Source organism: Sylvia atricapilla, chromosome 2, assembly GCF_009819655.1.
Source record: "Sylvia atricapilla isolate bSylAtr1 chromosome 2, bSylAtr1.pri, whole genome shotgun sequence".
NCBI classification, from domain to species: domain Eukaryota; kingdom Metazoa; phylum Chordata; class Aves; order Passeriformes; family Sylviidae; genus Sylvia; species Sylvia atricapilla.
Window position 1 is genome coordinate 65,518,435 of NC_089141.1, and position 16,160 is coordinate 65,534,594.

Here is a 16,160-nt window from a genome sequence, read left to right on the forward strand (position 1 = left end):
CCCATGCAGCTTCTGCTTTACCTGTTGAACTGTCTCTGTTTCCAGCAATGAGTTTTCTCCCCGTTGTCCCACAGAAGGGGGGCTGAGTGAGCAGCTGTGTGGTGCTTGGTTGTCAGCTGGGTTTAAACAACAGCACCTCATACACTGAAGAGCCAAGAGGAGATCTGTGTGAGTATGGACACTGCTGTATGACAAAATCAAAAGTAAAGGAAGTATTTGGCCAAAATTTCACAGTGACAAGCAAATCCAGTCATGAGCTGGCTGAACCTCAGGAAGGAAGCACTACAACAGCATAGCATGCAAGCTGAGGTCAAGGCACTCAGGTCAGCTACTGACCTGCAACAATCCAGCTTCCTAATGAAGCAAATGCCCAGCAAGTTATCAGCCCAAGCAGTGAGGATGTAACTGTAATAAAAATCTGTCTGGGAAAGGAGCTCTACCATGATCAACCAAGAATCTCAGACAGGATAGAGGCTGCTCAGTTTTAAGTGTTTCCCCATCACAGTGCCCAGTCATTGGTAGAGGTTCTTCAGAGATATGACATTTTTTTCTCTGCAGGTAGATCAAATGACTCAAGACACATTTTTGTGTTATTCTAGTACCCACAAGGTCTTAACAGAACCACCCAGCATGCCTCTGCAAAGGAGTGGAAATTACCCTCTCATTATACTTACAGCCAAGAGGGTAATAAAACATTCAAACAGGGCAAACAGGAAAAAGAAACATTCTTCTCCCAGTTTATCCCGTCTCTACTTTTGTTTTTAATTCATCCAAGGCAATGTGTCTTCAAGTGTTCAAACATAGTGCAAAGGCTTAAAAAGGGGAAGGTAAAAAATAAAGGGGGTGGGCTCACAATGAACAAGAAGGTCACATACCTTCCAAATGTGGTTAAAGAAAGAGAGTACAATTTTATGGAAGCAGAAACAGAGACATGCTTTTACTTGGCCAAAGTGTGCAGAAGCTAAATATATAAAACACTAGTGCACAGATATACTCCAGCCATTTGTGCAGTCCTCCTGTGAAGCTTCTACAAAATAGCTTTCTGCAAGTGGGCTGGCGTGTTTGAAATTTATAGGGGAAAAAAAAGTCATGTGATGAAGACAACAGTCATGGCTAGGACGTTCCTTCATTATTCCCTCCCCTGAATTTGTTGATTGTGCAAGACTCCATCCCCCGTCCTTCCTCCTGTCCTGTTCTAGGCAAATGTTGAAAAAAATGAAATGCTTACTTGTCTCCTAAATACAGTTTAGGAAAGAAAATCACTTGAATGCAATTTCCTGCAAAATTTCATTAATTTCATACATCCTCCGTCTTTTCCTGGTTTGATACAACATTTTGTTTAGCTTTAAGTAATTGCTATGAAGAGTCCTTGCAGCCTGCAGTTACCCATCACAGAGAAAGACTGCATATGTCTGAACTTCATCCTAATTTAGTAAGGAAAGAAATTTAGTCATTGTCTAGTTCTGAACTTTACTCATTGTTGTATTTACAAGACAGACTTCCATGCAGTAGGCTTAAAAGAAAACACAGACCAGCTTTGTCTTCATTACCCACATGTTTAATAACTGTCTGTGGACTTACAAAAATATTCATGTTATACATTTCTATTAATCAACAATTAGAATTAGGAACATACAAGGACTCCTGATTCTCTTTGAAAAGATCTGGTTTCTGCACATACAGACAAAAAAATCATCAGCTTGTCTGGACATACTAGTATTGCTACGCTTAAAAGCCTTTTTTGTTTGGTTTCCTTTTAATAAAATACTTAATTATTCCATTACTCAGTGGAGGAATTCCTGCTGATAGTGATCAGGACACATTTCAAAAGTTTGAGTACATAGCCAGCTTCAAATTATAACTCCTCTGAAAATTCTCAAGACAGTAAATTAGTACAGTATTCATGTCCAAGCATCTTCCAGCCAGAATTACAACATGCTGGAGTTCAGAGACATTTAAAAAAATATTCATCAATACTTCTGGAATATCTGACTTGATAAAATAAAAGCCTTTAGAAAGGCTGACAACTTTCTCCTCTTGCTGATGGAGCAAGCAAAAATGCTAACTGGGAGTTTCCTCATTACCTTCCAACATCTACTGAATTGTTAAGACATGATTAATTAAATCTTTTCCATGCAGTTCCAATGCAGGCACAAGTATTTCCAGCTGTATAAAGAATTTATGTGCATCAGAACACATAGGAAGTTATTTGTAAGGCTCCAGCTTTACTAAAAAAGACCACCTTATTTTTTTTTTCTGGGAACGCTTGCATTGATATAAAACAATTAATTCACTAGGCCAAAGCATGGCAGTGTTTTCCAGTTGTATCAGCCTTACACTCCCAACTTCTGCAAATTAAAAAACAACAACAAAAAAAATCAGCTGCTCACATCACTTTTCCATACATTTGTTTGCTCTGTGTTCAGCCCTGAGCCCTTGCAGACAGACAAGGGAAGAGGCAAATGGGAGTGTGCTCCCAAAAGCATTTTGTGACACTACACCAAGAGGATCCCAGAAAAGACCAATCTGCTGTCCCAAGCCACAAAGCAAACATCTCAGACTTCAACCAGCACAAAGAAAGTATCATCAAGATCCATGGTCATGGCCAAAAGCTTTTATCAAAGCTAACACAGTTTCACTTACTTGGGCGTCTAATCTAGTCAAAGTACTGGTTTTATGCATCATGAATAATGCCTGAAATAGGGGCATTCCTGAAAGGATTGTAGCATATGCAGCATGCACAATGTGCTGCAGTTTATTTTCACAGCACAACAAGGCAGGCATAACCTGTATCAATGATTTTCAGCAAGCTCTTAAAAATGTTAATTTAAAAAATATATATGAGTTAGAAAGGTAGAACAGATGTTCACTTGAAGTCATTTGAAGATCTGTACCAGTAAAGCTGATACTCAGTCTCTACCAGCATGAAGTTGAAGCAGAAACTTCAATCTGCTTATTGGTGCAACATATCTTTCTTCAGATTTATTTGTTCTACTACATCACCTGCACATCTGGAGATGCAACAGTACTGCTTTTATTACATATCACAATATTTGCAGTGTATTTTGTTCTATGGAAAACTCAAGGGGGAAAAAAAAGTAAGAGGAGAGCATGCAAGCACATTGGATTTATCACTCCCCTTTAGAAATGCCCCATTCTTCAACATCAAAGTCAAATTTTCTTGGTTAGGACACCTTCTTAGGGCAAGCATGCAGAACACAGCACAGTGGCTGCCTGTTACAATGCAATGTGCAAAGAAAACTTTTAGTGTGGTTCTTTCTCTGATGTGCTTGGCTACCTCTCCAGTCTAAATTTTCAAGTTTCCTCTTGACATTTCTAGTTCAGAGGTTAAAGTGAGGTAACTACATCAATATTTTAATTTAATTAGAAAGAAGACTGCTCACCAAAACATCAAGCAGAATGCTATAGAGTAACAGTGGATGAAATGAAAAAGCAGAAACCCATTAAAATACTTTTGAATTCATTTGCCTTTCTACCTTTATGTAAAATTAGCCTCTGGGCTTCATTTGAGAGAATTTTGCATCTCTGGAAAAACTTAATGCATTAATTCAATCTTTATAAGCCTGAAAATGGGTGGGAAATATATATTTGAAATAAACAAGCTGTAAGGACAAGTACATTGTCCAGTTATGAAAAGACTGGAAGCCAGATCTGCAAATAGCTGCAATCAATTACCTGACAATGCTAATCTTCAAGTGTAGCTCTATGCTTGTTACACATAACTTCATATTCTTCTTATATATAATACTACTGTTTGAGTCCAAGCCCATCCTAATTTTACAGACAAAAATATCGAATGGGATTTACACTTCTCTCAGTATCTTCCCAGTCAACAATTTCAGGTATCTTTCCGAGTTTATTGTGTAGTTTCTTATTCATGGGTATTAAGAAGTCTACACAGATGCTTCTCCATACACATCCTGATCTTTTGTCTACCAGGATAAGCACAGCTGGACACATTTTCATAAACACTGCAGAGCTGACTTCAAGTAATCAAAAGCAAAGAAATCTTCATAGCAATGCAAGGGTGATGCTGACCAGTTCCTGTCAAGAAGACAAGGATACATACCTTGCTGAACAATGGCACTTTATTCCCTGTGCAGGAGTTTACTTGATCTTCCTCCAACATGTCATTGCAAATAAAAGTTCCCTTCAAACTGTTTCAAGAACAGATGCCATTTCCTTGAACTGTCTGAAGAAGTTCTAAAAAGCAAGAATTGAGAAAAATTTCAGTTGCTTGAAGTAAAGCTCAAACTAGCATGTGCGAGAAAAAACACTGTCCATATTTCTCACTTCCAATGTACAGCTTGAACTGAAAGTTTCTGCTTTTCTTTCTGTGAGCTGGTTGGGATTTGAACACATTAAATATGAAATCTACAAAGGTGATGCCTTAAGAGCATGGGCTTGCCTATTAATAGGAAAAGATGCTACAAAAGAAAAAGTAGCTCTCATGCAATAAGAAATAAAAGAACTCTTTCTCACACGAATATTTCTACCGCCAGCTGAAATAATCCCAACTTCTCAAATGTAGCATTCATTTCCTAAAGTAGCTGAAAATAAAGTTATTATTTTTAGGCTTCAACCTGAATAAATACAACATTTCACAACACCCAAGGATTCAGAATATCTTTCTTTCTCAAATTTCTGCTGATCAAATTCCAAGGATCTATTTAAGTTTGTATGATATTCTAGGTGATGTACTGACCCTTTAAACAGGAACGACAATACAAGGGCAATCTTCATGCAAAATTAAAAATACATAAATTCATAGATGGAGACATAGCAATTAAGAGTCAGTGGTGACAAAGCAGACTGAGTTCCGTTCCTAATCATTAGCTATTGTTATGCTTAAGCCAAGTTTCAGATTTTGAGGCCGAGGAGCAGTTCTGCAGATCAAAAACATTCTATGAATTTTTAATATGGCAGAATGACAGCTAGCAAGCTCTGAAAGATTTTATGTCTTTGGTTGTTAGTTTGTTTGTAAAAGAAAAGATCAATTACTATTAAATCAACATTTTCAGCTAAGTGATGTAGAACTAAATACTATGAAGTAAGTATTTAGCTTCTGTGTTTTAAATAGTTATTTAATGCTTCCTGTTTCCATGACTGTACATGTAAACAAGCAGCACAAACATATGCATCAGGGTATGCAGCTGATCCTCCCAACAATGGCGCTGTTGTTTTTAGGAAACTGAACATTCGAGTAACACTCACTACAGACCTTGAACTGTGGGATGGTCATTTCAAAAGATTTGTCTGTTATTTGTCCTGAAGGGTCTGCCACTTTGAGTGTCACTGTGACATAGGGGTACTTCAGGGACCTGCAGGTGTCAGAGCTCATCGCAACTCCCAGCTTCCATTTCATATCTACAAACTACAAAGACAAAAATCATTGGAAATAGTGTCCAAGAGAGAGATCTACTCCCCCCCATTGCTATTCACTTGAAGGGATAGTTCGCAGACAATACAGAATATCTAGAGATCTTATCCAAAAGGAAGACAAACAAACATTCAGGTATTATAGTGAATAAAAATAATCTGCCCTTCTCTTTAATGGTGAGTAAATAAGTAAGTAATTTAATAAGTTATTTCACTTTATCTGTTTTCCTTATTCAAGGACAATCAACAGTCAAGTCCACTCTTCTTAAAAGCCACAGAGTTCACCAAGCTTGTGTATCATGCATGGGATTTTTTGTCATGTTTTCTCTATTTTAGAAGTTTCTAAATCAAAACCAAAGTTTCTAAGTCTAAACCAAATAATTTATAACAGCAGTAATAGAGAAAAATTATGACATTTCATAACTGCATTTTACATAAATCAAAGTAGGTATCAGATATGTACAACAGATTTCAGGCAAACAAGTTATAACTTTTAGCCTTTTGTGAAGAAAGGCTTTTACAAGTTTATATCAAGCCTCAAAAAAAAAGATTCTCCCTTCTTGATTCCATACTCTTTCAAACCGCTGTCAGAAAATAAAAATCTTAAAATGCAAACAGTTGCTGTTTTTTCAAGTAAAAAGGGAATGCTGGAAATTGACAGAAAGTATCTTTAAAAATAATGTTTAAATTTAAATTTACACTTAAAACAGATTTACATAATAAGCCAATACAATAGTCTGCAGACTACCATTCATCTTCCATAAGAGTGCAAACATGAATTTTTAAGAAGATACAAAATGTGACTTTATCATCCAAACAACAATATAAGAAAACTGTTCAGCATGTAAACAACTTCTATTGTATATGCTGCTTTATCTGGGTAGGTATTTGGCAACATGTAAATGTGCACACAGGTAGGAAAGCTTTCAGCAGCTTATCTACCACTGCCTGCCTGACAACACAATACAACACAGAGAGAGACACTGACATTCCTGAAATGTTCATCACTAGCTCAGCTGCACTTTGTCCTTTAGTTACCTGCCCCACTGTGGCCATATTTCCCGCATCTTCTGACACAGCAATGGCTTTGCCCTGCTCGTTCCACACGTGACGAATGACCTGAACTGCATGTTTTGGCAGTGTGCTGACACCACTGCCCAAGGTGGTGACCAGCTCTTCTGTAGAGAGGTTGTTTCTGGCTGCTGTGCTGTAACAGATACATCCGGAGATCACTGCATCCATTTCATTCTCCACCAATTTAATACAACTCCTCATTTCGTCCCAAAGAGACAGCTTTTATTTCTACTTTACGGGTACTATAAAATAATTCAGCAGCCCGTGATTACTTTTTCCCCAGACTGTTACTGATCTTTTGTATCCATGTACAAAAAACAACAGGACCTTAATATGTCTTAATATGCAGATGCCCAGACATCCAACATCAAACCAAAAATAATGACAGCCTTCAAGGGCTGTAGCAACTGGAAGAAGGGACAAGTCAGTGTGTGCATAGAGCAGTTAAACAGTATCATCACTTCAGAAACAAGGCAATTTAATCAAACACTCAGGAGGTGGAATTGAAGTACCACCAAAATTAAGTAAGGACTTCTAGGCCATGGTATAATGAGTATTAACAGGAGTCAAATGATGCCATAAACTCTTCAACTGAAAAAGCAGCAAGTATAAAGGAAAATTGCCACTTGATTTCCTCTACAAACACAAGCAAACAAAAAATCCTACTCTGTTTGTTCATGCAGGTTCACTCCTCTCAAAGAGGCAATAATACAAGAGATAGTGAGTTGGTCCTCCAAGTAGCATGGTTGAATATAACTTCAGGCATTCTATTTTATAGATGGAAAAGTAGTATTTTAAATTTCCTGAATTGCATTAATGTTACACAAAATGTTTAGATACTAGGTATTAAGAGAACAAGCAAGATCCTGAAAATTCCATCTTTCTAAAAATAAAAAAATTAAACTAAACTAAAAAAAAAAATTAAACCAACTAAAAATACTACCTAAGAGCTCAACTGATGGCAGAATGCAATATTATAAGCTCTGTATCCTTCAAAAAGGCACCAATGCTGATTTCTGATCTCCAAGAAACAAGTTTTTAAAACACACTTTTTCCAAGCAAAGGCTCAACTGACTTAGCTTTAAAAGTGAGCTTAACTTCCTCTATCTTGCCACTAGCTCTAGAGCTAGCAGACAGCATCTTGAAACAATTTCCTCTTTATATTTTTTAGCTACAAAAAGTGATACTATTCATTAAGTAACTACACTTATTAATGGCACAGACTAAGCCCAAGTGTTCTTTTGTGTGTACTGAGACTAACAAACTCTTCCGCTTTTCCCAAATCAGTTCATTTTATACCTACATTTAATATAACTTTTCAACACCACCATTAGGTTTGATGGAAGGAAAAAAGACATGGTGCAAAGTAAATTATTTTGTGCTTACCTAAATAGAAATGAAAGAGTGTTAGCTATTTTTGCCAGGTCACCAATATTAATGTCAACCCCCGATGTTTGAATTCTCTAGAAACAGAAAGTTCAAACAATTACAAATAATCAGTTACACATTTGTAAAAGCATCTTGGTATATACACACACACAAGAAAGTTGGGAATTCTATCATTAACAGCAGACACAGCTACTATTCTTGCTTACAAGGGCTGGTGTGCCAACTTACCTGACACAATTCAGCTGTATTTATACCTGGGATCTTATGGTTCAGATGTTGAATTATTTGTTCACACTGCGAAAAAAACATGTTTGAAGACATTGTTGATACAAAAATGGACAGACAGAGTGAAGAGCGCATAATAAAGAATCAAATAATTGAAATTACTGATTTAAAAATTCCATCAAATCCAAAATAAGAAACTGAACCACATCAAGACTTTAGTTTAAACCTCATTATTGCTAACCCGTTTCATATTAAACTAATGAAACAGTACAGTAAACAAGTCACATGTTTTTTAGACAAGTTATCTTGATATATCATTTAAATTATAAACAAAAATAGATTTTTAGAAGTCTGTGATAAAAACATAAATTTAAATCAAACCCACTGCTCTTAGCAGGACTGATCTGTTTTATGAGTTAAGTCATACCGAAGGTTCCCTTTGCATCACACAAACCCCAAAAGAGCTGAAGTGAAAAGGCTTCCCGGACTGCCAGAAGCCCTTCCCCATCCCATTTATCGCCCTACTTACCAGCTCTGCAAGGAAGTCTTGAGGTATTAAGCGAATCTTATCTGCTGCACCACCACCATCTGAAAAACAGCAGCGATCAGAAGCAAATACCTAAATAAAGTGTTTCAGTAAGAAATCTAATCTTTCTCTGAAAAACGCCTAGGCCATCATACGCGCATTTCCCTTGACGTAGCGAAACCAGTTTTAGCCGGCCCGTGCCCAGAGAGCGCCCCGGCTGCCCGAGCCCGCCCCGCGCTCTCCCCGGCTCCGCGCTGCCCTCACCCAGCGCCTCCAGAGCCCGCGCCAGCGCGCCCGCAGAGCCGCCGGCCATGGCGCCGCGCGCCCACCGAGCCCCGCCTTCCGCCGCGCCGCGCTCGCCGCGCTGATTGGCTCCGAGCGCCCCCAGGGCGAGGCGGCGGCGCCGCGCTGATTGGCTGCGGCGCGAGTAGCGCGCGCTGCTCCCACCCCCGTGCTGCTCATGGAGCGGCTGTGGGCGGGGCCTCGGGGAGGCGGGGCAGTGCAGAGCCGCCCCGGGGGGCGGGAGTCGCGCTCGCTTGGCGCGACGGGACAGGCTGTGCTGGGGGTGGTTTGCTGGCAGGGTTTTCTTGGTGCTCGTTCTCAAAGGCGCAGGTACGCAAATCATAGAACCACAGAATGTTAAGGGGTTGGAAGTGGCCCTAGAGATCGTCCAGCCCCAATCCTCTGCCGTGGGCAGGAACACCTCCCACTAGACCAGGTTGTCTCATCCGACCTGATCTCGAGCACTTCAGGGATGGGACACCCACAACCTCTCTGGGCAACGCATTCCAGTGCCTCACCACTTTCGCAGTAAAGAATTTCTTCCTAATATCTAATCTAAATTTCCCCACTTTCAGTTTGTACCCACCCGTTCTCCCTCGCCCTCTCGCTACATTTCCTGACAAAGAGTCCCTCTCCAGCTTCCATGTAGGTCCCCTTCAGACACTGGAAGGTTGCCGTGAGGTTTCCACACGACCTTTTGTTCTCCGGGCTGAACAGTTCCAGCTTCCTCAGCCTGTCTTCTCAGGGGAGCTGATGCCTGTTCTGTGTGCCTGCTCCACACAGGGTAACTCGGTACTTACTGACTGTACTTTGTACAGGTGGGCTGTGGAATCAGCCCAAACGCCTTCAAATAAACGGTGCGGTTTGGGGGCGGCTTGTGTAGGTAAATTGTGTCTTCAGCTTTGTAAAACTACAAACAGAACTGGGCTCAATAAGCATTTCTTACTGATATTAAGTTTGGACTGTGGCTGGAGTACTAAGGCAACGCTGACCCTTCAGCAGTTTCAGCTGTAAAAATAATACTTTTACACTTCTCTGCATTTTCTCTACATTTACTTCTCTTTACATTTGCTTTTAATCTTTTTAATATATATAGAGAATAATGTTATGATCTCAGTAGATCTATTCTGAGGCTGTGACAGTATTAAAACAACTCATCCCCAGAGTAATGCTGACTGAATCTATGTATTTTCAGTAAGTGTTAATGAAAGAATTGATGCCTATATAACTTAGATCAAAGCTACAAGGTGCTTATATAGCTTGAATTATAAGATACCAATGTAAACTAAATCATTACTTTTTATATATCACGATAGCCTGATCTATCTATATAACCTGATATCAATAAAACCTAAATCATGACTTTTTATATATCTATATAATCTGAGACCTATATAAACTGAATAATAGCTTTTTATGCCTGTATAACCTGAATCATAATTTTTTATACAAGGTAATAGCTAGTATTTGGTTACATAGTAGCCTAATGCTGAATAGACCAAAAAAGAAGAAAACACTCACCCGGTGGAGAGCTTTAGAGATAGTTTAGTACAGTACTAATGAAAAATTGGCAATTGCAAAGCCAGTTAACCACAAAACAAAGAATTTAGGCCAAGGCCTTTAGGTTAAGACCAGACAGACCAAGACAGACCAAGGAATGCCCTAACTGCACATGCTCCAAAGAGACAAAGTTGAAAAATTCAGATGGGAAGAAGACCTTGGAAGCCTTCATCAAAGACCCCTGATGACCCCTGAATTGGGGAGGTGCAAGCACAGTGCAAAAGAACTTTCTAATAACCATGAGATCATACAATGTAAATTAGTTCTCGTGTGTATGTGGTGATGTTGCGGTGACACAGTGATACTAAGCAACACTTACTGTATGAATATAGCACAGCACTTGGCAAGGGTGGGTGAGTTTGGTGGAGAAATCCCCCTCACCACCAGTGCTGCAATAAACAAATACCTGCTCTATAGGCATCTGTCTATGGGGATTTATTTCCAGCCTATCTTTCGGGCATCAGAATCTATAATATATTTCAGGAAAAAGCTAATCATTATGGAACATGATGTATTTTTATGAGCTTTATACATTTATCACCTGTCTGATCTTGGCCTCTCCCTTCAAAAGTATCTAATTAAGTGTGCAAATGACTTTGAGTAGTCTATGTTTTTACGACCTCATGGTTGTCAAAATACTGGCAATGTATGCATTACTGAGATCTGTCTCTGAGGCTGAGGACTTAACAATCTCTTTGTTCTTAACTTACCTAACTCTAATACATACTTTGTTATCTAGGGAACACATATTATTTTATATTACAATTTCATTAAGTCTCTCAGTAGCGCCCTTAGCACTCTGACTGATATTCATTATGGTACTTTTCTTTCTTACTTTCTATCTCCTACAGGTGGAGATGGGAGGTGAAATTTACTATCTTGGTGGATATTAATACCTTATTAATTACAAAATAATTTGCTGAAATTTTAAAATATTTTGGGTTTATTTTCATCAGCATATTATTACGCATTAATTTTTTTACATTTAGAACAGAAGGTGGTGAAACATGAATGGTTTTTGGCTTCTCTGCCTATTCACAGAGTTAACTGTGCATCTTTAGAAAAGTCTACCTTCAGGAAGTGCTTTCTATGAAATTTTTCATGGCAGAGAATGTAGTTGCAGGCTAAGATGGTGATCTGAGATTATAGGCCCATCTTTTAGCTAGAGAAAGACCAAGAACTTCATATGAGGAGACACTGTATAGAAGTTAGAAATCTCATGAGCTACAAGTAGATTGGATAGAGAGATGCTATAGTATAGTTGATAGGCCAAAGCAGAAGCTTCAGGTATAGGCATACAGCATTACCATAGTCCTGCTAAGTGATTACAGGGGGTGAAATAAGAGCATCATTAGGTAATTTACTTCATTTAGTACACTTAACATTTACAGAATAGGACATAATTTGCATCAAAATTCTCTCAAGAACTACACCAAGTTCTTCAAAACGCTCTTCAGGCACACAGGAGAAAGCATATCTGTTAACTGGGCTCCTCCAGTACCTGGCCCTCAGGTGTAGGGTAGCCCTAATACTCTGCCCTTTTTAGCTTCCTGGCACTTGGATTCTCCCAGGTACCACAGTACCAGGAGACACCATCTGCTCCTCCTTTCCTCCTCTCAAGACATTCTGGTTTACCTGTGAGCTGGCAAAGTTCCCAGCTTTTCTGCACCCTCTCTGCTCACCCCAGATGTAGATTCATGCTCAAGCAGCTGTTTCCCATTGCCCTGGGTCTTTCTGCTCATGTGCTGGGCAGCCTGGGAGGCCCAGCTCACAGACTTTTAGAAAAACCTTGTCCAGATGTTTGCTTCTGAAAGCTCAAGGCCCTGTACAAATGCTGCAAGGGGCTGCAGTGTAGGTCAGCTGCATCTGTAGAGAGTGGTGAGCAGCAGCAGTTGCAGATGGCTGGGGCTGAGAAACCATTGAATCAATTAGGCTGGAAAAGACCTCTGAGATCATCAGGCCAACCTATGATAGAATATCCCAGTGTCAACTACACCATGGCATTCAGTGCCATGTCCAGTCTCTCCTTAAATGCTTCTGGGGATAGCGACTCCACCACCTTGCTGGACATGTCCAATCGCTCTTTCTGTGAAGAAATTCCTCCTAATGTCCAACCTAAACCTCCCCTGGCACAGCTTATAACTATGCCATCTTGTCCTGTCACTGGTTACTTGGGAGAAGAGGTTGGCCCCAACCTGGCTACAATCTCTTTCCAAATAGTTGTAGAGTGTGGTAAGGTCTCCCCTGAGCCTCCTTTTTCCCAAGTTAAACAACCCCAGCTCCCTCAGCTGTGCCTTATAGGATATGCTCTGCAGGCCCTTCACCAGCTTTGTTGCCCTTCTCTGGACTTGCTCCAGCACGTCAATATCCTTCCTGAAGTGCAGATTCCAGAATGGACAGAGTACCAGAGGTGTGGCCTCACCAATGCCATGATGTGTTCCTTTATTTTTAGCCTTTCTGGAATAACTTGAAAGAAAGCATAACACTAAATCTGGTATGTGTACATATATAAAATGTAATCACACTGTATATGCTATGTATGTATTAGACTCTGCTTCATCTTAGCCAAAAGGCCAAGAAATGCCATGTTTTATGGTCCTCAGATGGGAAGTATGATGGGATTTGCAGCTATAGAAGATAAATGCTGTTTTAATTATGTTTAACACATCTTGCACTGATTTTCTGTAGGGCATACAGCAACTTCACCACCCAAATCCTTGCTGCTACAGTGAGGTCTTCTCAGGCAAGATGAAGCTGGGGAGCAGACACCAATCTTTTCTCTCTAGCAGTCAGTGTCAAGACCTGAGGAAATGGCCTGAAGTTGTGCCAGGGGAGGTTTAGGTTAGACAACGGAAAAAGTTTCTTCACCCAGAAGGCACTGGAAGAGGCTCCCCAGGGCAGTGCTCACAGCACCAGCCTGGCAGAATTCAAGCATCGTGTGGACAATGCTCTCAGGCACATGGTGTGACTCTCGAGGACGTCCTGTGCAAGGCCAGGAGCTGGACTCTGTTAAAAATGGATCCCTATGGGTCCCTTCCAACTCAGAATATTCTATGATTCTACGGTATGGGGGTAATTTACTGCCCCTGCTGCTCAGCAGCTCCTCCGACGCCCTTTGTCCCGCCTCGGCCCGCGGCCTGCCCCGTCCTCCCCGGGCGTATTTCCCTGAACGCTGCCCATGCCTTCCCGCCGCGGTTCAGCTCAGCTGCTGGAGGCCACTTCGGAGGGGCCGGGCCGCCGGATCGCCTGGCGGGCGCTCCCCGCACCCTCCCGGTTCCGCCGGGATCGGCTCCAGCCCCGGCCATGCCCGACACCGAGCGGCCGCGCCCCCCGGCGGCTGCGGCGCGCCCCGCAGGCCCCGGCGGCCGCGCGGGAGAGGAACCACCCGTTGCCCCGCTGGGAGAGTCCATTGCCGGGGGAGCCAAGAGGGCGGGGAGGGGGGAATCTCGCGGGCATCGCCTCCCGGAGCACTTCGGGGACGGACGGCGGACACGGCCGGGAGTGCCGCCTCGGCCGTCAGTGCGGAGCGGAGCGGCGGTGCGGGCGGGCGCCGGGCGGCTGCCTCCTCCTTCGCCCGCCCCCCCCGTGAGGCGCCGCGCGGTGACGCGGCCCCGGGTCACGGCTGAGGCGCGGCGACACCGCGAGGCGCTGTCAGAGCCGCGCTGAGACGGTCCGCCCAGCCCGCACCGGGATCCGCCGCTGCCATGGAGCCCCATCGCTGGCTGCCCCTGGAGGCCAACCCCGACGTGAGTGCGCGGCCTGGGCGGTGGGGCGCTGCCCGCCCGACAGCCTGCCTGCCGTGGGGTGGGGAGGAGGATGGCGGAGGGGCGAGGGCAGAGGGCTCCGGGCCGCGCCGCATCGCAGCGCCTCTTAAGTAGTGGCTGGTAGTGGCAGAGATGGAGGAAGGTCTTATCCCGTGCATCCGACTGGCTCTTAACTCCCTTCTGTTTTCTGCTTTCTTTTCAGGTCACGAATCAGGTAAGAAGCTTTTATTTAAGGTAACCTTTAGTCTCTGCAGCTTTGGGCCCGTTTCGTCTCGTTTTCATGTAGTAAAGGCTCCTTCTTGTCCAAGGAGAGTGCCCCCTTCCTTCCCCACGCGTGTCTGCGCTCAGTCTTCACATGTGTGACCGCGCTGGAACCTCTCCCGTAAAGATAATATATGAAAGAAAAACGAACAGTAAAAAGAGAATAATTGTGGCCTGGCTATTACGATAATGAAATCTCTGATGTTTTTCAAGGTGGGTTTTAATTTATTAATTAGCGATTAAAACATTAATTTATATATAACGTGTACCAGATGTGGACATGATGGCTTTGGGCACATGTATGGATGGATCTGTTTGAATCACTGTGTTGTAGTCTTATTCTTCTTTGGCTGACCATAAAAAATAATGTAATTTTACCATATTTGCACTTTGTTGCTTATTCATGACAATATGTGTGTGACTGATTGTTGCTGGTTTTGTTAGCGTGGTAGAACCCACGCTGGAGAAGGCAAGCTTGTTCTGGTACCCAAAACAATGCTCCGACTAAATAAGCTCTGGCTGAAATGAAATCACACATACTCTAACCCTGCATCATCTTCTCAGTGACAATTTTGAGCGTAGTATTAATGGTCAGTTGTTGATTTCATTAGGCCTCTTGATAGTGTTAAAGATGGTGCTTAAGCCAAAGGGCTCTCAAACTTCCAGCAGCAAATTTGTATTCTTAAAAATATATTGTCCAAATATTTTGGAAACTGGAAATTTCTCTGTGTGAAGAATATTTTGTTTGGTTTTTTTGGTTGTTGTGGTTGGTGTAATATACAAACTACATCTGCAGGAGAGTGAAGTGTCACTTAATGTTGGGTTATTTTGTGCTTTATAGTTTCATAGGGCAAATAATTTTACAATTCTTACAGTATTGCTGCTGTAGAGTGATTTGAGAAGTCTATAATCCCAGTCTCCTGAGTTAAAATTGACAATCTTTCTTGAGAGCTCATCTTGAGGTTTTTTTGGTTGTTTTTTTTTGTTTTGTTTTGTTTTGTTTTTAATTTTGAAGTTCACAGGCTAAATTTCAATTTGGAAGAAAATAAGTGAATAAATAACTAGCAAGAATTGCCGATTATCTAACTTCTAACTTCTTCTGACTTTCCACATGTTGTGATGAGCTCATCATGGTACAAATAAAGACCACCTTTAAAGTAGAAATTGAGGAGGAAAAAATAGTGACATTTTTAAATCTGAAATATCTTGAATCCTTATGTGTTTATGCTATATGGGGAAAATCCTAGAGGAATGTCAGATGAATGATTTTAAGTGTGTTTAAAATCCATCTCTTTTGCCCATTGGTTTTGCATTGGTGATGGATGTATCAGTTGTAGATGATCCTGGTTAAGAGGAATTTGTACTCCACAAGGATTTTCTTGTTACTGTTTCTGTGTAGAAAAGGCCACTTGAAACCAATTAGACTTCCTCCTTCTCTGTATTTTCCAATCTTGACCAAGCAGGGATTGTTATTATCTAGACTGAGAAATGAATATTAAAAAAAAAAGAAAAAAAGTGTTGAATATGTTGGATATGAATGCACCTTACATTATGAATCATTGTTCTTTTAATCTCATCTGTACAGTGGTGAACTATGTAGCAACAAGGGTGTTAGTCATAAGTTATTCATATCCTGCTTGTGTTTAAGACAATAATAATAGTAATTTGAAATTCTAATG

At 41.3% G+C, this 16,160-nt stretch overlaps 2 protein-coding genes across 2 annotated transcripts in view; one reads left to right on the top strand and one right to left on the bottom strand.

Annotated features, from left to right (window-relative positions):
* Positions 1-1,536: 1,536 nt before the first annotated feature.
* Positions 1,537-8,948, bottom strand: COMMD6 (COMM domain containing 6). The gene is made up of 7 exons (XM_066313420.1): positions 8,879-8,948; positions 8,618-8,676; positions 8,092-8,157; positions 7,861-7,937; positions 6,439-6,607; positions 5,243-5,395; positions 1,537-4,224 (listed from the first exon to the last, which is right to left on the bottom strand). Exons 1-7 carry the CDS (start codon positions 8,925-8,927, stop codon positions 4,174-4,176), a joined length of 624 nt encoding a protein of 207 aa, XP_066169517.1. The 5' UTR covers positions 8,928-8,948; the 3' UTR covers positions 1,537-4,173.
* Positions 8,949-14,048: 5,100 nt separating this feature from the next.
* The window catches only part of UCHL3 (ubiquitin C-terminal hydrolase L3), a 42,160-nt gene continuing 40,048 nt past the window's right edge, over positions 14,049-16,160 (top strand). The window contains exons 1-2 of the mRNA XM_066313393.1: positions 14,049-14,202; positions 14,423-14,434. Coding sequence (XP_066169490.1) covers positions 14,161-14,202; positions 14,423-14,434 — 54 coding nt within the window. The 5' untranslated portion in view covers positions 14,049-14,160. The remainder of the gene's footprint in view (positions 14,203-14,422; positions 14,435-16,160) is intronic.

Excerpts from the sequence above, each read along its gene's own strand:
- COMMD6 (XM_066313420.1), bottom strand. The coding sequence starts at position 8,927 with ATGGCCGGCGGCTCTGCGGGCGCGCTGGCGCGGGCTCTGGAGGCGCTG. Across the intron at positions 8,158-8,617 it reads AAGACTTCCTTGCAGAGCTG|TGTGAACAAATAATTCAACA; the intron begins GTAAGTAGGGCG and ends TTTTTTTCGCAG. Across the intron at positions 7,938-8,091 it reads ATACAGCTGAATTGTGTCAG|AGAATTCAAACATCGGGGGT; the intron begins GTAAGTTGGCAC and ends TTCTGTTTCTAG.